The sequence below is a fragment of the Pteropus medius genome, unplaced genomic scaffold, assembly GCF_902729225.1.
Source record: "Pteropus medius unplaced genomic scaffold, Ma_sr-lr_union100, whole genome shotgun sequence".
In the NCBI taxonomy this organism is placed as follows: Eukaryota; Metazoa; Chordata; class Mammalia; order Chiroptera; family Pteropodidae; genus Pteropus; species Pteropus medius.
Window position 1 is genome coordinate 20,479,851 of NW_024342471.1, and position 18,090 is coordinate 20,497,940.

Genomic DNA, 18,090 nt, shown 5'->3' on the forward strand with positions numbered 1-18,090 from the left:
TGAGAACACTTCAGTTTTGAATCTAAACTCTCACGTATCCTGGCATCCCAAAACTGAACATGGAAGAAGGAAGAGGTGCGTATAATATTACATACAACTGTTCCAAATCAAGCCAAGACTTATAACCATGCTGACTCTAGTGCTTAAGCTGCTTTATATCAGTTCATTGGCTTGCATTTACTAGTTAAAGTTTCAGTTTCACATCTACAGACCGAATTTTATGTATAAAAAAGTAACACATGAATATGGTGGCACGGGACAAGTAAGGGAAAAGCCTTAGCTGCTTCTGCACCCCTGGAGGTGCTGCTAAAGGTTTTTTCTTTTCTTGGAGGTCGTTACTTTTAAACATCATCATCTGTTGACTATAAGCAAAGAATCTCCCTTACCCTACACATGCCTCCTTTCCCACCAAAGTCCTGTGTTCTGATGGTTGTGATTTTTTACTTTTCCAGCGCTACCTTCTAAACTAATAGCTTTATTTGTACATTTATGTTCGATAACATTTACAGTCTGACCTGTGACTTCTCATGCTTTAACTAGTTGTTTTCAACTTTAGAGTAAGCTATACTAAGTCCTCACGTAACGTCGTCAATAGGTTCTGCAACTTTAAGCAAAATGACGTATAAAACCAATTTTATCATAGGCTAATTGATATAGTTACGGCATCTCATCGATGTTATAATGACGTTGAATGAAACAATGTTATTTGAGGACGTGCTATATCAGCAATTTATATTACGACTGGGCATGTGATATTCGTCAGAGCCAACTACGCCAGAATGACGTCCACCCCTTACAGGGCCACCGTCACACCTGGGCTAGTTGATATTGTTGCGAGCATTAAGGTCAAGTTGATCCTCTTTTCTTACATGCTTATTTTGGACCACATTGTATCATGCTTCTTGACTAGACTGTGTGTTTTTTGAGAAAAAAGAACCTCGCCATGGTCTCAAAGTCATCCAGTCTATTACGTAAACTTTTACATGGAATTTCTAATGGATTTTCTGAATTTCTGACTTACTGATTTTTTTTTCTCTTAACCTTCTATACAAGCATCACTTTGATATTTCCCTTTACTGCAACCCCTGTTAGCTATATTCAGATAGTCACATATCAAATATCTCATGTCAATTTTTTTTTTTTTCTCTTGTTTTGCTACAGTTTATCTTCTGTTACCTTCCACTAGGATGGTGACTGGGTATAAAGTCTGAGTCCTTGCATAGCTTTGTCTATTCTGCGTTCATTCTTGAGATAGTTTGGCTGGGTATAGAAGTCTATGTTCAAATTCATTCCCCAACTTTGAAGGCACTGTTTCACGGTCTCCTAGAAGCCACTATTACTGAGAAGTCTTTCTAGGTATGGATCACTGCAGCCGCTCCGCTGGCCCTGATTGACATCTTGGGAGCCCTTTCTTGGGAGCCATGTATCCTTAGAATCATGAAGTTCTTTTTCTCACTTGATTTTCTCAGTTCTATTTTCTTCCTAGACCTTGTCAGCAACCAGACTTCCAGCTTCTTATTCATTCTCAGTTCTCCAACTCAATTTCTTTTTCTAATCTTTGGGATTTTTCTTTAACTTTACGGCCAGCGGTCCTAGTTTTAATTTATACACCTCTTATGATCACTACCTTTTCACAGAACTCTTCTTGGATACAACATTCTTGCTATTGGGTAGATACTAACTAGAATTTTTAAAAGTCTTGTCTATTATTCAAGCACTCTGTTAACTTCAGGATTACTTATTTGTTAGACTTGGAGCATTTTACGCTGTCATTTTCCACAAATGACTCATAGTCCACAGTTGACACTTTATGTTTAGGAAGAATAAAGTGGTTTAAGGATTAGACATAGGTGCCATGGATTTTACTGTTTCTAGGTAGTTTGGGCCATTGTGCCAATAGGCTTGAGCTTCTCTGAGCCCTGTGGCCTTGGCCATCTACATGCCAGTTCCAAGCCCAGAACTCTCAGGGCAGCCAGACACTGGTGAGAACGAGTGGCTCCCAACTGTATGGCCACCTCCCACTCGTCTGTAGGGACAGGTTTCTCTACTCAGTTTTGGATGTTGGCATATTCCCGTCTGCTTGCCATCTTCCGTGAATTCATTGAAAATTCTCATTTTACTAACCTCTTTATGAGGCTTCCAGTCCCCATTTTTCTGTGCCATGATGGATTGGTTGGTTCAATTGATCGATCATTATTTCAATGGGGGTTTCACAAAGAAGGGAAGGAAAAGCTCTTTGCAAAGTCTAATTTCCAGAGCTAGAAGTCTGTGATTTGCAGTTAAACTCAACTAATTTTGCTACATGTTTTTGAATTAAGCTATACCATCGGAAGTTAATTTAAATGACTGAAACAGCTGGTTTATACATCGACTTTTATTTGAGATACAGCTTTACTTCTTGGCTGCTGTAGCGAGTACTCATCCCCAGCTGTGTTCTATGTAGTCAAGTGAGAAAACCCAGCTATCAGACGTTCATGGTTTACTAAAGCTATTGTCCTGGCGAACGAACAACCACAAGCTTCACAAATCGCCACAGAAATTCCAATTTTTTTTTTTTTACTTAGCCACCCAGTTATTTAAGTTGCTTGTGTTTCAGGTAAATGAAGGTTAAGACATAAGAGACCAAGTAAGGCACAGAGGTTTCCAGGCCAGGGACTTACCTGTGTGGGACCGGAGGTGGACAGTGAGCTGGCTGGAGTTGCGGCTGGCGTAGGGGCAGAGCTGGCATTTGTACGGCCGCTCGTCGGAGTGTATCCGCAGGTGCTTCTTGAGGCTGCTGCTGTCCACAGCGGCGTAGTCACACAGGTGACACTTGTGGGGCTTCACGCTGGTGTGGCACCGCATGTGCATGGTCAGGTTGTCCTTCCGGCTGAAGCACTTGTCACAGAACTCACACTTGTGTGGTTTGTCTCCTTCAAACACATAAAAAGAATCAAGGTTTTAAGGTTTTCCCTGTTAAGATGACTGCAAAAGGACTTGACTGACATGCTAGCCTGGGTATATGGGTCCACCTCTTCCTTCTGTCCAAATGCCCAGAGACAGAAACATACCAAAGTCTAGATAAGCACAATGAGAGATGAGAAGCTGTGCCATTTATTGATGGCTCAGAAATTTTAAAGACTCCTGCAGGCCAGATTAGATAAAATCAGATTGAAGGAGAAACTCATAGGCCAAACCGCATCTGGGAAAACGGGAGTGGTTATAGAAGTATTCAGGATCAGAGGTGGCAGGTGTAAGTGTCTTAGAATAGCGTTCTGGCTAACTGACAAACCACACAGAAGATGGTCGGGTAGACCACTTCCCCTACTTGTATCAAACAGCAAGCAGCAACAGTATCCACCTCCACCCCCGACTATTAGGGAGCGAGGGTACTTATACCAAAGAAATGATGCAAAGGCCCCAAGTAGCTAGAGAGACTCTGGAAAACAAAGAAGCCCATGCTCAGAACGTCTCCACCAACTAGAGCGTTCCTTTCCTTCCCTACAACCACTTCAGACTGATCATGTCCAGATAAAAATTAACCTGCCCATTAACCAAATGCTTGGAGAAGGCCAGAACCAGGAAGACACACCCGACTGAAGAACCTGAAGTTACAAAAGCAGTTTTCATTCCTATAATAATTTCCATTCTCTTATGATTGTCAGGATAAAACTTCCTGTAAGCAAGTTGAGTAGCAGAAGGGATGTCAAAAAATGACTAGAAGTAGAAGACAGAGCTAAAGAATCTCCCAGAAGACTGCCCAAAAGGACAACAGGGAAAGTATAAGAAGAGTTAAGACATGAAAACTAGTTCTAGATTGTCCAGGACAGAAGAGAGTAAATAATTATCTCTTAACACTAAAGACAGCCATGGGTCTTAAGATGCCCTAGCTATAGGCAGAGTGGCATAATTTCAGAAGCCCCAGAATGATGAGCTCTTAAAGCTTTCAGAAGGAAAAATGCTCAGATCAGCACACAACTCCTTAGGTGACACCGGAGGGTAGTGGAATGGGGATAATATCTGCAACATTCTATAGAAATTATTTAAATAGAATCCTATACTTGGATTAGCATTCAGTGGAAAGAGAAAATAAAGCCAGTTGACAGATGAGGGATGACTCAGGGTATCACACTTGAATGGTGTATACATCCTAAAGAAAGGAAGTGGAGATGTGGGATATGAGAAAGGAATGAAATGTAAAATATTGCTTCCAAACCACAAGAGAGAACTAACCATCAAAAAAGGCAAGAGCACACGAAATAAGGCAAAAATCGAACTAAATGTTGAGTACAACAAACAAATGGATTCAATTTCCCTGATAAAAATTTCAAAAAAAAAAAAAAGTCAGCTTAACATTCTTAAGATAAGTAAAATGAGAGTAGAAGAAAATAGTAGAAGAATAGTCTAGGAAAATGCTAAAGAAAAGCAGGACTATCCATTTTAATATTAGGCAAAATAGAAATCACGACGAATGCCACGAAAAGCTTCATATTAGAGCTAAAACTCACCAAGTAGATGTGAATCAAGCTTTTGTGAATCTAACGTGGTCTCCCAAAAGGTTTTTCTAAAAAGTCACCTTGAAAGTTGTAGAGTATATTTTAAAACAACTTTTTTGTTCAAGAATCCAAATCAGATTACAAACCTCCCAGACAGATGGGCGGCGAGAGCTTCCTGTATCAAAACCTACAGCCTATCGCTTTTCAGAAGAAAGACAAGTTCATTTTTAACGCCAAAAATGAAAGCAAGTGAACCATATGCAATTCAAGAAACTAGTCGAATGAATTTTAGAGCACTTGATGAAGAAAAACGAAAATTAGTTGCTAAAAAGGGAGATTTGCTCATAAAGAAATGATTCCACTAGACCAGAGTTTTCGGTCCTGGCGCTACTGCCATTTGGGACAGGTAATTCTTTGCTGCAGGCTGTCTTGTGTGTGATAGGATGTTTAGCAGCACCTCCCTCCCCATTGTGAGAGTTAAATGTTTTCAGCTATTGCCAGATGGCCCTTGTGGGGGGAGGGTGTAAAATTGTACCTGGCTGAGGACTATTCCAAGAGACACAGGAAAGAGAAAGGGTACTATGGACAGACGAAGTCATCTTTACCCTCAATATATTTAGAAGACTCAACAGAATGGATGACGGTCCAGGCAGACATAAAATTACAAAGTAAAACGGATCAATAATAATTTAAAAAATCGCTACATCAGAGGAAAGTTGTTTACTGTGTATTTGCTGTCCTTCTTCTCAGGAGAATTCTGCTTTCCTGTCTCGGTGACTGCAGGCTGGGGCATGTGACTTGCCCTGCCCATTGAAATATGACCAAATCAGATGAGTCAGTGTTAGTTAGGCAAATGCTTTTCCGAGCCAGTGGACAGTCTGCCACCACTCATTTCTCTTGCCCAAGACAACTTGTAATATTCCCGATTGGGGGTTCTTAATTTGGGGCTTGGAGATAAAATGTAGAGGATCCAAGACCTTGCATGGGAAACCATTACCTTCCTATTTCTACAGACTCTAACTGGAATCTGGTACTTCTGCCGGCTAAGAATGCAGTCCGGAGACCACTCTATGGATGGGACCTGAGACCTTCGGGAACAGACACGAGCCATGTTTGTATCACACCGCACTTTGCTGCGGTTCTCAGCATGACATTGACGTTCATCATGGCTTCAGTTAAGGTAGTTAGTTAGACCAGCCGTGAGATACCAATCTTAAGTGCAGACCTTCTTAGTGCCACAGTGCATACTGATCATAGTGGGTGGGAAAGGTATCATTAAAATAGACTTTTTTTTTTCAGATTTGAGATACAAGTGACATATAACACTGTGTAGGGTATACAATGATGATTTAATGTATTGAGGAATAATGAACAAATCTTATTGTGGTAATGCCTCTATCACTTCAGATAATTACCACTTTTGGGGGGAGGGGGTGAGAACATTTAAGATCTATTCTCTTAGCAAGCTTCAAGTATATAAAACCACATTGTTCACTACGGTCACCATGCTGTATGTTACATCCTCAGAACTTACTCATCTTATAACTGGAAGTGTGTACCCTTTGACAACCATCTTCCCAATTCCCAAGTCAAATTTACAGAAACAAAGTAAAATGCAGTTTCTCATTTAGTGGCTCTGGGTGGGGCTTGAGATTCTGCATTTCTAACAAGCTCCCAGGAGGGATGCTGACATTTCTGGTTTTTACCACCCTTTAGAGAGCAAGGGTTTAGTGTATTAACATACCACACACTTAACGCTTTGACAGCAAATGTACTGAAATACGGTTTTTAAATGTGACTTTGTTACATTTAAAAACATTATTCTGGGAAAGGCTCAAGATTGCCAGGAGTCCACAGCAAATAAAAGGTCAAGAATGCCTTTATCTGGTGAGTTCCAGACAGAGGCCGCTCTACCAGCTGGGTCCTGGAGAGAAGCCCACAAGCACAGAGCTGTGACTGACTTTGGGGACACTGGGATGAGCAGAGCAGTCTTCAGTTGCCACAGAGATTGATATTGTCATCCCATCCTAATCTACACCCCTTCTCCATTCTCTGGGAAAAAAAAAGTCATAAGCAGAGAAAGTATTGTGGGCATGTTCTATCAAATTATGTGAGTCTGCTCTATCAAATTATTTAGAAGCGTTTCCACATTCGATTAATAGCATAAAGATAAAAAATGCTGCAAGTCCCTTCATGATAGAGTAATTCAGATATCAATGGCGAATGAAGAAATACAAAGTAGGATTATAAAATACAAACATTATAAGTCAATGACCTTTATGAGGCTAGATAAATGCCACAGGACTATCTTGAAAAGGAGCAAAACATTTGAAATTCAACCATCATTCTCCATTTAATGCCCTCCCCCACCTCCACCCCTAAAAAACCAACCTCAGAAGGCTAGGAATAAGAAACTTCTTAAACATGATAAATAATCTCTAAGAGAAGTCTAGGGACTCAACCCACAAATGGTAACATCAAAGCACTCCTTTAGAGCAGGGGTCCCCAACCCTGGGGCCATGGACCATTACCGGCCCGTGGCCTGTCAGAAACAGGGCCTCACAGCAAGAGGTGAGTGGCGGGTGAGCAGGGGAAGCTTCATCTGTATTTGCAGCCGCTCCCCAGCGCTAGCATCACCGCCTCAGCTCCACCTCAGATCATCAGGCATTAGATTCTCATAGCAGCACCGGTCCCTGGTGCCGAAAAAGGTGGGGACCATTGCCTTAGAGGAAGGGAGGATAAGATATGGATGGTTTACTCTCACTGTTGTTACTCTGCCACTCTGACCTGCAGTCCCGGGCCAAGGCTCTCAAGATGAAGTAGAAAGACAGGAATGGAAAACATGTGCACACGATAGCCTACCTAGACAATCCAGAAGAATCAGCTTGAACTATCAGAATAAACGAGAGAACAGCAAGGGGCTTGGACAGAACACTCAACATTGATTTTTAAATAGCTTTGCTGCCATCAGCCCTCTATCCCATGGCCCTCTGCTCCCACATCCCCGATCCTAGTCCTGCCCCTAAAGATAACCACAGCCTCTCTGGATTGGGAGGCAGGGAAGAAGCGTGTGGTGATGGTTAAATTAAAGGCCAGGCAATATATGGGATTCTGAGAGTCAATATTTTAATACGGCACTTTCGGCTAGCCTAATGAAGAAAATGCAGAATATGTTTCATTTGTACTTTATGGCTTATTGGCTTTTCATGTGAATGTGGGTATCTATATTTCTTAGGGGGTTGCCTGTTTATATCCTTCTCCATTGGTTTATCTTTGATTTGTAGGAATCCCTGTGTGTCCTGAAGATTAATTCTGCCCTATGTTGCAAATTTCTTCTTGTGGGACATTTGTCTTTGTAGTGGTACCTTGTCATAAGTTTTAACTGTAGTCACATCGAATCCGATCTCTTTGTGGTCTCTGCTAATTGTTTGCCTGTCTACCCATACCATAAATTCGTCCTTGAACATTTTCTACTTATAGACTTTAATATTTAACTTAAGTTACTGTTATTTGGAATTTGTGAATGGTGAAGGGCTATCACCTTTGTTCTCAGAGACTGCTGATTGTCTTGGCCCCATATATCAGAGTTCACCCATCCCTCCGCTGACCTGAAATAGTGTTTATCAGGTGTTTAATCTGTATCTACACAAGTCTGTTTTTATACTCTGTTACATAGTTATTTATTCCAGTTCTAATATTCATACTATTTAAATCATAGCTTTATATTTTTAATTTCTGACAAAGCAAAATGCCTTGTGCAAAATTTTGGAGCTACTTTTGTGCCTTCTCTCTTCCAGATGAATTTTACTATCCAAAAAGCCGGTGGAATAGGGGTATGGAAGTAGAGGTGGCAAAAACAACAACAAACAAACCAACCAACCTCGTCCCGTCATTGTAAGCCTCTAAACAATACAGTTTATTCACCTTTTACTAGAATGATTAAAAAATTTGAAAATAAGAGCAAATATATATACATATACTCAATATATAAAATTCAGAAAATTGATGCTGTTTTTAAACCTATCCAGAAACGGTTACTGTTTACATTGATTTTTCTATCTTTTATTTTTGCTTAAGATTTTATATGGGGAAAAAATAAGAATAAAGCATTTTCTATCTCCCCTCTCCCCGCCACCCCACTTCGCACTGTTTCTATAGTGTGATTGAAAATTTAGTTTTTCTGTCCGAGGACAAACTTACATGTATGGGATATAGATATACATATACAAAAATCCTAACATAATTTTAGAACAAAGGTAATAAAAAGATTGAATCCAAGTTCAAGGCCTGACTTTCCAAGACTTCTCCAACGTGGTTACAGCCCAGCTTTCTAATTGACTTTCCCCAAACAAGCCCTTAGCAAGCCTGCATGCTAGGCACAGACACCTGTTCTTAGCCACACCTGTATTTACCTGTCCCATCCTCCCTCCGTGGTTCACAAAGTGCAGTCTGTGAGTGCCTGGGGGCCCATGAGACCCTCTAGTCAAATGTATTTTCGGACTACTAAAGCACCATCCGTCTTGTGCATTGCCGACGTGTACACACGGATGCCAGAGCAACGACGGGCAGAGCTGCTGGCAGCTTAGCAGACTGCCAGCTCCGCCCTCACCGATTCCTCACTGCCATGCCCACCCAGTGCGGCCGGAGCCCGTTTCACTTAGCTTTTGCTGCTCGCAAGGATGTCCTGTTGCTTTAAATCTCTCTCCCTATTTTTTTGTTTTAAACATTCTGTGTAATGAAATGGGAAGTACACATAACGTGCTTCTGCTGCAAACCAAAATACACTGGTTGTCTTGAGAACTAGCACTTGCGTGTGTGTGTCGGGGGGAATGGGGGAGGTTGCATTGCAAACCAGGTACTTTTTTCCACGCAGCACCATTTTGATTTGAAAGAACTGACAAAGTATGTTTTCGGTTTTTTTTTTCTTTTTCCAGCTTTGGGATTTGGCAGACATTTTCTTACAAATGGATTAAGGGAGTGTGTCATTTCAAGGAAGATTACCCACAATACTGCGGTGATGACGTTAGCGCTCTAAAACAAAAGTTAGGATTTTCTGTCTCTCTTACCCCGGGCTAGCAGCTTGTGCGTTCTTAGTTTTCTGAGGTGGTTGGTAATATTAACAGAAGTGATTTCCCCCTGTGGTATAATGACATGGCCAACATTTGGAAGAACTACGTAGCTGCCAGGGCACATGTCAAAAATCAAGCTTGGGTGAAACCTTCCAAAACAGAAAAGAGACCAGTAGATTTTCACTTTACAGCCTGAAAAGTTTATGGATATGGTGGCGGATTCCCCAACTCAGTGAACCCCGCAAAGGACTGGGCCTTGTCTCACACTTTCTGTCCCCCTACCGTGCTGTGCTATTCCAGTAAGACATTATTGATCTAGCCCCTGCCTCTCTGTCTCGGTTCACCTCGGCACTACTGACATTTGGGGCCTGATCATCCCTCGTTGCAGGTCCAGCCCTGTGCGTTGTAGGATTGTGGCAGCACCTTTGGCTCCCACCCAACAGATGGCAGTAGCATGGCCACAGCTGACCCGGCTCTGTGGAATGTGTCTAAACCCGCTACACTGGTGGGGGTCTCACCTCTGTTTAAACAGATCCTGCGATTTGCATGCTGCCACTGACATTATCCTGGCAGCCCTGTTCGTTCTAGCAGAGGATCGAACATTCCTCTCGCTTAGAGGCCTTTCGTGATCCACCCTGCCCAGGCCAAATGGAGCCTTCATTCTCTTCCGGCCACAGCACAATGGCCACTGCAGCAGAGACCACTCATTGTCCACAACGCTGTCCTAACAATGTTGCTGCAGAGTCTTACCTGGGCATGGGGCTGCCCTTCTTGGAACCATTTCCCAGTCCCCGCCCCCCCCATTGGTGCTCGATATGGCCATGACTAGGTTCTGCTCACATGCCACTAGTCACAAGGTTTGCCACTTCTGGGGCACGGCGCGAGGGAGGCGGGCTGTGAACCCCTTCCCCCGCTTCTGTTTTCCACCGGTTAAGAGATCTGGACCCAGAGATGAATGCATATGTTAAGGATGACAGAGCCATTCTACCAGCCGTGAACTTGCTTCTTAAATTGTACTTGAGAAAGAAACCTGATTACGTTTAAGACACTTAGTTTGGTTTCTGTAAGAGCAAAGAGACCAGCATCCTAACTCATCCGGCCTAACAGGCGGTCTACACTAGAGACCGAAGGTTGCAAATATTTTGTAAAGAGTCAGATAGGAAATGTCTCAGGTTTCGTGCAGCACAGTCTCTCTAGCGACTACTCAGTAACATCGGTGTGGGGCCACAGCTGGCTCAGGCAACAGGTGGACAAACGGGCATAGCAGAAGGCTGGGTTTGGCCCATGGGCTGTAGTGTGAGGCCCTGCCTGGTTCTAGAGCACAACATTCCTTGATCTCAGTACATCTTACTTGTGTTCTCAGCTCCTCTGAAGGCACCTTTGAGAAGCAACCTCATTGCGCTACAACCTCACTGTTACTATGGCCACAGGCCTTGAGCAGCCATCCCTCTGCCAACCTCCCCAACTGCATCTCAGACCCATTCAAAACCCCCAAATTATTATATCAATAAATTTCTGAGGATCAGAAGTCTATGAGTAGACTAGCTAGCTAGTTCTGGCTAAAGGTTTCTCATCGGGTTATAACCAAGGTGTTGGCTGGACCTATGAAACGTGAATGTGTGATAGTGCTGGAGGACCTGTGTTCAAGCTCCTGCATCATCTCACACCCAATTTTGCTCCTTCCAAGCCTTTGCACCTGCTGGTCCCCGTGCCTGGAAGGCTTCCTTCTCCCTCTTGGCTGGTTACTTAGCCATCTTCCATCTTCCATGTCAAGCGCCGCTTTAAAAGCCTTTCACGACCAGCCTAGAGCAAATCCCGCTCTGAAGGTTCTCCCACTCTTTGATCTTACCTCCATCACAGTTACCGTTTCTGCCTGTTTGTGTCTTGTTAGGTCACGGCCTCCCCCACTGGACTAAGTCTCATGCGGCAGAGACTGTGTCTGCCCTGCTCACCACTCATAGGCCCAAGCGCTTAGTTCATATCCATTTCCTCGAGGAATTTTTTGGTTTGCTTTTAACACTAAAGTTCTGAACCAACGAACAAACACCTACCCGTGTGGATTCTTAGATGACGGTCCAAATCTTTCATGCCATGAACAGTTTTGAAGTGGCAACCTAGACGAGAACGGGGCAAAGAAACAGCTTTTCTTAAAATACAACCTCAGAAAGGAGGCGACTATAAATCTGAACTTCTGGTGAGTCATGCTGAGCTCGGCTGCCACAGGATGCTTAGAACCCGCAGCGGATGCGTGTGAGTGTGCAAAGGGAGTGCAAGATGCAGCGAGGGATTCACGCGGAGCTCAGGTAACAGCGCCTGGCACGGAGACGGGCTCAGCGCGTTCAAGGTCATTCTCTACCTGGATAGCAGCAGTTGAACGTCCTCTCTCCGAGGGTCGCTGTTTGTTCCTTTGACTCAGAGGACAGAGCTATGACAGGGCCTTTCTGGGCGTCACCGAGGTCAGTGGAGGGACAAGTTGGTTTTGGAACATCATTATCTAGTTCTGAAGCTGAAATTGGAAAAAAAAAAAAGAGTGTTACTTAATTTCTCAAATGTAACCACCATGGCAAGTCTTATAATAGGGCAGGTTTGTGCTTATTGTACCTCCCTTCACCTCCACCTGCCCCACAAAAAAAAAAAAAAAACATTAAAAACTAAAGCCACATACACTCAGGTCTTAGAAAAGTTCTCCTCTTCTAAATACCAATTTCCAGGAAATACAGAGGACAAAAGAACATGGTACACGAGAGCGACACAAGTGGCAAGATCCAGACTGTAAACCTTTGCGACGCATCTCAAAGATCTAGTTTGTAAGATAATTTCCAATCCGTCACAGGCCGATACTTCATAAAATGCAATAAAGACAAATTATGAGAAAAGGGAAATAAAACAAAAAGAAAAGCCCAGATGTTATCAGCAGGTGTAACAGAAAGCTGGAGGTCACGGCAAAGTCGAGCTGTTTTTAAATGCTTACTCTCCACTTCTGAACTTGTTTGGTGTCCATTTGGTAACAAGTCACAGATCACACTGCTTCAGGCACCACTGCTCTCCAGGGCAAAATGCAGGGTTTCAACAATCCAACTGAAGGAAGAGGGAAGAACTAGAGACTGAAAGACTGGAGATGATGGTCTGTAACATCAGAACCTCATTTGGATCCTGTAACATCAGAACCTCATTTGGATCCTGATTTAAACACGTGGTTAAAACCATTTAAGGCAGTAAGATGATGAATGCTTAACTGAAACCTTTATAAGGGATATTTTTTTAAGGGTATGAAGGTGAAATTCGTTTTTAAAACATTCTCATAACTTAGGGGTGAATATTTATAGGTTGTACATGTGTCTGGTTTGCTTTAAAACAATCCAGGGCGGGGATATAGTTAGTACAGAAGCGATGAGATTGGCCGCATGTAATTAACTGCTGAAACTCAGGAACAGGTGCGGGGAGCTCGCCGCACCATTCTATATGTTCAGTAAGGTTGAAGCTTGTGACATCACCATTTCCATGGGCCGAAATGATCAGATAATTTCATGGGGTTTGATCTGAAAGGTAGTTTCAAAAAATTCTATAACAAAAACTACACACTGCTAAAAGACTATAAAGTGATTTCTCTCCAAATAGATTTAAGTTCAAGGAAAAAAGAGGTCCTGTCAATGTCTGAAGCCTTAAAAAGATATTGACTAGTTTATGAATTATAAGTCAAGGTCTAGGACATTTTGTCTGCCCCAGGTATAGAAGCTGGGTTCCATTTTTCTTGGGTTTCAAGGTAAATCTTCTATCCCCACGAGAAGCCGTACAGCACATTGCTGAGGGCTTCGGTGATAGGCTTAGGGTTTGCACAGCTGTAATGCTAGCTGTGTGACTATCGGCAACTTGCTTAACCTTTCTGAGCCTCAGTTTACTCATTGCAAAGAGATCGCTAACCTGCCCCAGGATTGCAGAGTTAAGAGATGATCAGCGTAAATTCTCAGTGCAGGGCGTGGTCTGAGCTGAGTAAATGCTATCACAGGGATTTGGTTAGAAAGGGCTGCAGCTCTCACATCCCAGTAGCTGTGGAGCTCGAAGCCCCTTAACAGAGTCTGTCTGAGCAAGTGACTCAGTCCTCAGGCTCTCAACTGGGGGTCATTTAGCCCCCAGAAAACATTCGGCAATGCCTGGGGACATTTTTGAATCCCGTGATTGTGAACGTACTTGTGCGTGATAGTAGCACCTAGTGGGTGTAGAAGCCAGGGATGTTGCTAAACATCCTACAATGCACAGGACGGCCCCCATGCCTGGATCAGAATCACCTGAATCACGGGTTAAGTGTACCTTACCAGGTGGGGTGGTTAGGGTAGATCCCAGGGACCCACATTTTAAAGCACTCCAAATGGCTGCCATACTATTCTAAACCAGCTGCTCCTCAAAGGGTGGTGGGCAGAGCACTAACATTAGCATAGCTGGGGCTTGCTAGAAATGCTCAGGCCCCACCCCACCTACAGAATCAACTCACACTTCAATAAGATCCGCCGCACGTTAAAATGGGAGAAACACAGCTCCAAGCCCACGATTCTCTAACACGGGTGCATCAGAACCACCTAGAGGGCTTGTTAAAATACAGGTGGCTTGGGCTCCGCCTCTAGAGTTCCTGATTCAGGAGGGCTGGAGTGGAGTCGGTTATTTTTCTAGCAAGTTCCCAGCTGATGCTTCTGGTCTGGGGACTGCACTCTGAGATCTGCTCCATCAAAAAGGAAGCTACCCTGGGAGTCGCTCAAGGTTGCACAGCTAGAAGCTTTCAGCTGATCAGAGCCCATACTTGCCAGAATGATGCCCGTCAAGAGGAAAACACAAACGAAACCTTGTACTACTTAGCAGTTCGCATTAGAAAAGAGAACCATCAAACTCTTGAGTGTTTTAATCCCACAGAAACCAAGTAAGTTTGAAAAGCGAAAATCGGAGAGGTTGTAAAGCACAGTGGTGTAGGGAACTGACTGGAAAGCCAGCTGGGTAAGTTTCAAATTCTAGTTCTATCGTTCACGACCTGTGTGGTCCTGGCTGAGTCACTGAACTTCCCCGTTTCTCAGCTTCCGCATCTGTAAAATGGGGATTCCAGCCCCTATCTCGTAGGTTTACATGAAGATTAAACTCTTTAGCATCCCTAAAAGAATCTCGGACATAAGTCGGCACTATCGAAATATTATTGGTTTTATTCATGGACGTGTGCCCGTGTGAGCCACCAGATTCTTGGAGAGGGGAATGCATTGTGTAATACTTGAAAATAGGGAGAAGGGAGATGGATGGGGTAAGGCCATCAGAAAACGGTGCCCAACGCAACTAAGTGTCACCAGGTGGAATGTGATGGAGAGGCGCCAGGGCCTTCCCAAGATTTCTTTCACCTTTAACCACCCAAGGAAGCTCACTCTCCTGGGAAAGGCACGGCCAGGACAGGGCCACTTCTAGCCTGACAGTGGGTGGGTAGAGAGGGGCTGGAGGTGGGAGGTTGGCCATACATTTGAAAGAACCCAGTTTAGCACGGGGGTCGTTCAACCCTATGAGAAACTGCTGATATTCGTTTTGTAAGGTTTCCCTTCCTCTCAGCACCCCCAACTGCCAGTGTTTTTTATTGGTGGTGATGAAAGTCTATCAAACGACCTGCTCCTTTATATTTCCTCCAAAAGCTACTTGAATGGCAAAGCCGCCTGCAAATTAATAAGAGTGGCCCAACCTTAAAAAAAAAAAAAGGCGGGCCTCCTGCTCTGCATCACAGACCTAAAATGCAGGTGAAGAAAACCATCCGTCGGAAGGCTGCTTTTTCTCCGTAGTCCTGGCTGGCGTTGAGGGGCGTAATTCTGTTTGTGCCCTGCTCCCACAGCGTGGGGGGTGGGTGACTGGACAGACACCCTTCTCAACTCCTCCAAACCCGGCAGCAGCTCCCGAACCTGCCCGTTTGCGGGAATAAAAAGTAGCCCGGAGCGGCACCTTGAACAACAGCCTGGGGCAATTCAGGAGCTGTTTTCTATAAGCATTCCCCCCAAAGACCCAACATCCCCAATAACCCCCCAATTCTTCTTGCAAAGGATCACTCAGGAGCTCTGACCGCACCCCAGAAAGACCCTCTTTTTCAACTGCCTGTCCCCATTCTACGCCTTGGGCACAAGGGAGTGGTGGGATTTTGGTTATGGTAGTTCCGCCCAGCCAAGGTCTGGTTTCAAGCACAAACCATTGTTTTAGAAGTGGCTTCGTGAAGGTTCTTCCCCTCCAGCACCTCCTCGCGAGGGTGCGGTCATCAAAGCCCACCTGCAGCTGCTGGGGGTCTGAGCCTCCTCAGAGAGGAGGCCCCTGTCCCTTTTCCTCCGCAGGAAATGGGGGAGTGGGGAGCAGGGCAGCAAGTACAGTTAAAACTCTGCCCGCTTCCCACTTAAGGTATCCGCTAACCACGGGAGGAGGAGATCAAGCTGGAACCCACGTTGTCTTAATCCGCGTGCCAAATAATCAGAAGGGAAAGCTTTATAAATGCAGACTCCCCGCCCCCCCAGATCCCTTGGGGTGTGTGTGGGGGTGGGAAGGGGGGTGCTGAGAGTAGCCGGAGAAATTTAACGAGTTAGCAAAGCTCCCTACCCGCAGGCGTCTCGGAAGAGTTGGCTCCACCGACCACGGGGTAAGAAACAGTGCCCTAAGGCCTTGGGGTAACCGAGGGTCTCTCGGCTTCGCCGGGACCCCCTCCAGCCACGTGGCAGCCGGGGTGAACCCGCTAAGTCCCGCGGTGGCGCTGCCCTGATCCACGCCGCTCCCCACAACGGCTCCACTTCTCACGGAGTCAAAGGCAAAGTCCTTTCCTGGAGCCCCGGGCGCCCGCGTCACCTCTCGATGTGCTCGGACACGCGCCAGACTCCAGCCCACTGACGTCCCAGCCGCTGCACTTGCTGCCCTCTGTGCCCCGAGTGCTCTCCCCCGCGGCCGTCTCCACCGCCCGCTCGCCCACACTCTTCAGATTTTTACTCAACGTTGCCCTCCTCTGCCAGGCCTTCCCTGGACAGCGCATCTGGAAGGACCCCTGCCCCAGCCCCAGCCCCAGGCCCCGGGTCTCCCTTCCCTGCCTTTATGACATTTCCTCCCAGCGTCCACCCCTCATGCTCTCCGCTTCACCGCCTCATCCCCTGTGCCATCTCTCTCCTCCCCACTGGGCCATGAGCTCCAGGACAGCCAGCATTTGGTCCTCCTTGCTCGCTGCTGTGTCCCTCTTTAGCATATAGCCCCAGGTCCCCGAAGCTCAGACATTTTTCCGATAGTTTCCACCCGCCCCCCCCCCCCCCCAGGGGCAGCGAGAGGCAGTCTCAACCTCCCACCGTCAGGTGCGCTGACTCAACCCGGCGCCAGAAGATCGGCGCTTTTACGAGTCGGCTTCGAGAAGGGTCTCAGAAACATCTCGCGGCATGTTTGGAGATGAACCACACACTGGCGCTTGGGGAAGGGGCGCCGTCATTTACTCAGGGTTATCGCAAGGTGGGGTGTGATTTGCAAAGGCAGGCGGGGGAGGGGTGGGGGGGCTCGGGGGGCGCAAAGGTTCGAGCGCGGGGACTCGAGTTGGAAGCTTTACCCGCCCTTCCACGCCCGGTGCCGGCACCTCGTACCCGCGCGAGTACCGGAACACCCCAGAAACAGCGTCGAGCCCCCGCAAGCTGGGCGTCCGCAGCGCTACTCACCCCATTTTCCCACCACCTCCGGGGCCGCCCTGGCCAACTCCTGGGGCGCAGGCTGCGGCTCCTCGTTGTGGAGGTGCTGGGGATTGGCCTGCTTGCGTCGCGACATGGCGTGAGGGTCGCGGCGAGTCCCCACGAGTGGCCTACTTCATACAACCCGGTCCCGGAGTTCGGAAATTACCGCCGCCCCCCCCGGCCGGAGCGCGCATGTCCCGGCAGCGCCGCGGCTCCGCTGAGCAGGCCGATTTATCACGAGCGCTGACAGCGGACGGGCCCCGAGCCAAGGCCTCGGGGTCCTGGGGAAGCGCGGTCGGTCCGCCGCCCCGCGGCCCGCACCCACCCGGAGCTCGTTAGAAATGCAGACTCTCGGGCTCCACCCCAGACCCGCTGCATCAGAATCTGCATTTTAACAAGCTCCCCGGGTGATTCGCAGGCACATTAAAGTTTGAGAAACCGTGTCTGCATTTTAACGAGGTCTCCAGGTGATTCGCGTGCCCATTAAAATGTCAGAAGCGCAGCTCTGCTCCAACTATAATGTGCGCACGAATCACTGGGGATCTCGTTAAAATGCAGATTCTGACTCCGTGGGTTTGGGGTGGGGCCTGAGCCTCTGGATTTCTAACGAGCTCGCGGGTGATGCCCTCGCGGCGGCGGCTGCAACCAGCCGCGCGTTTAGATTCTGACTTAATTGGTCTGGACTGAAAACGGCACTGGGGTTTTTGTTGTTTTTTTAAAGCTCCCCCAGGTTATTCTGGGAGGTAGCCAAGGTTGAGAAGCACGACCTCCACTCGTGGTTCTCAACCTTGGCTGTATCTTCGAATTAATTTAAAATTTAAATGAGGCCAGAGGGTCGCCAACTGCAGGGTGAAC

General features: G+C 46.1%; 1 protein-coding gene across 2 annotated transcripts in view; it reads right to left on the reverse strand.

Annotated features, from left to right (window-relative positions):
- ZFP64 (ZFP64 zinc finger protein) overlaps positions 1 to 18,090 on the reverse strand; it is a 73,762-nt gene that overhangs the window by 1,533 nt on the left and 54,139 nt on the right. Inside the window, exons 1-4 of one of the 2 annotated variants that reach the window (XM_039864646.1) lie at positions 17,224 to 17,518; positions 11,901 to 12,050; positions 11,596 to 11,658; positions 2,661 to 2,912 (exon numbers count right to left, since the gene is read on the reverse strand). In XM_039864646.1, the coding sequence (XP_039720580.1) occupies positions 2,661 to 2,912; positions 11,596 to 11,658; positions 11,901 to 12,050; positions 17,224 to 17,329 (571 nt within the window). In that variant the 5' untranslated portion in view covers positions 17,330 to 17,518. Of the gene's footprint in view, positions 1 to 2,660; positions 2,913 to 11,595; positions 11,659 to 11,900; positions 12,051 to 17,223; positions 17,519 to 18,090 lie in introns of those variants that run through there. The other variant, XM_039864645.1, reaches the window with a different exon arrangement.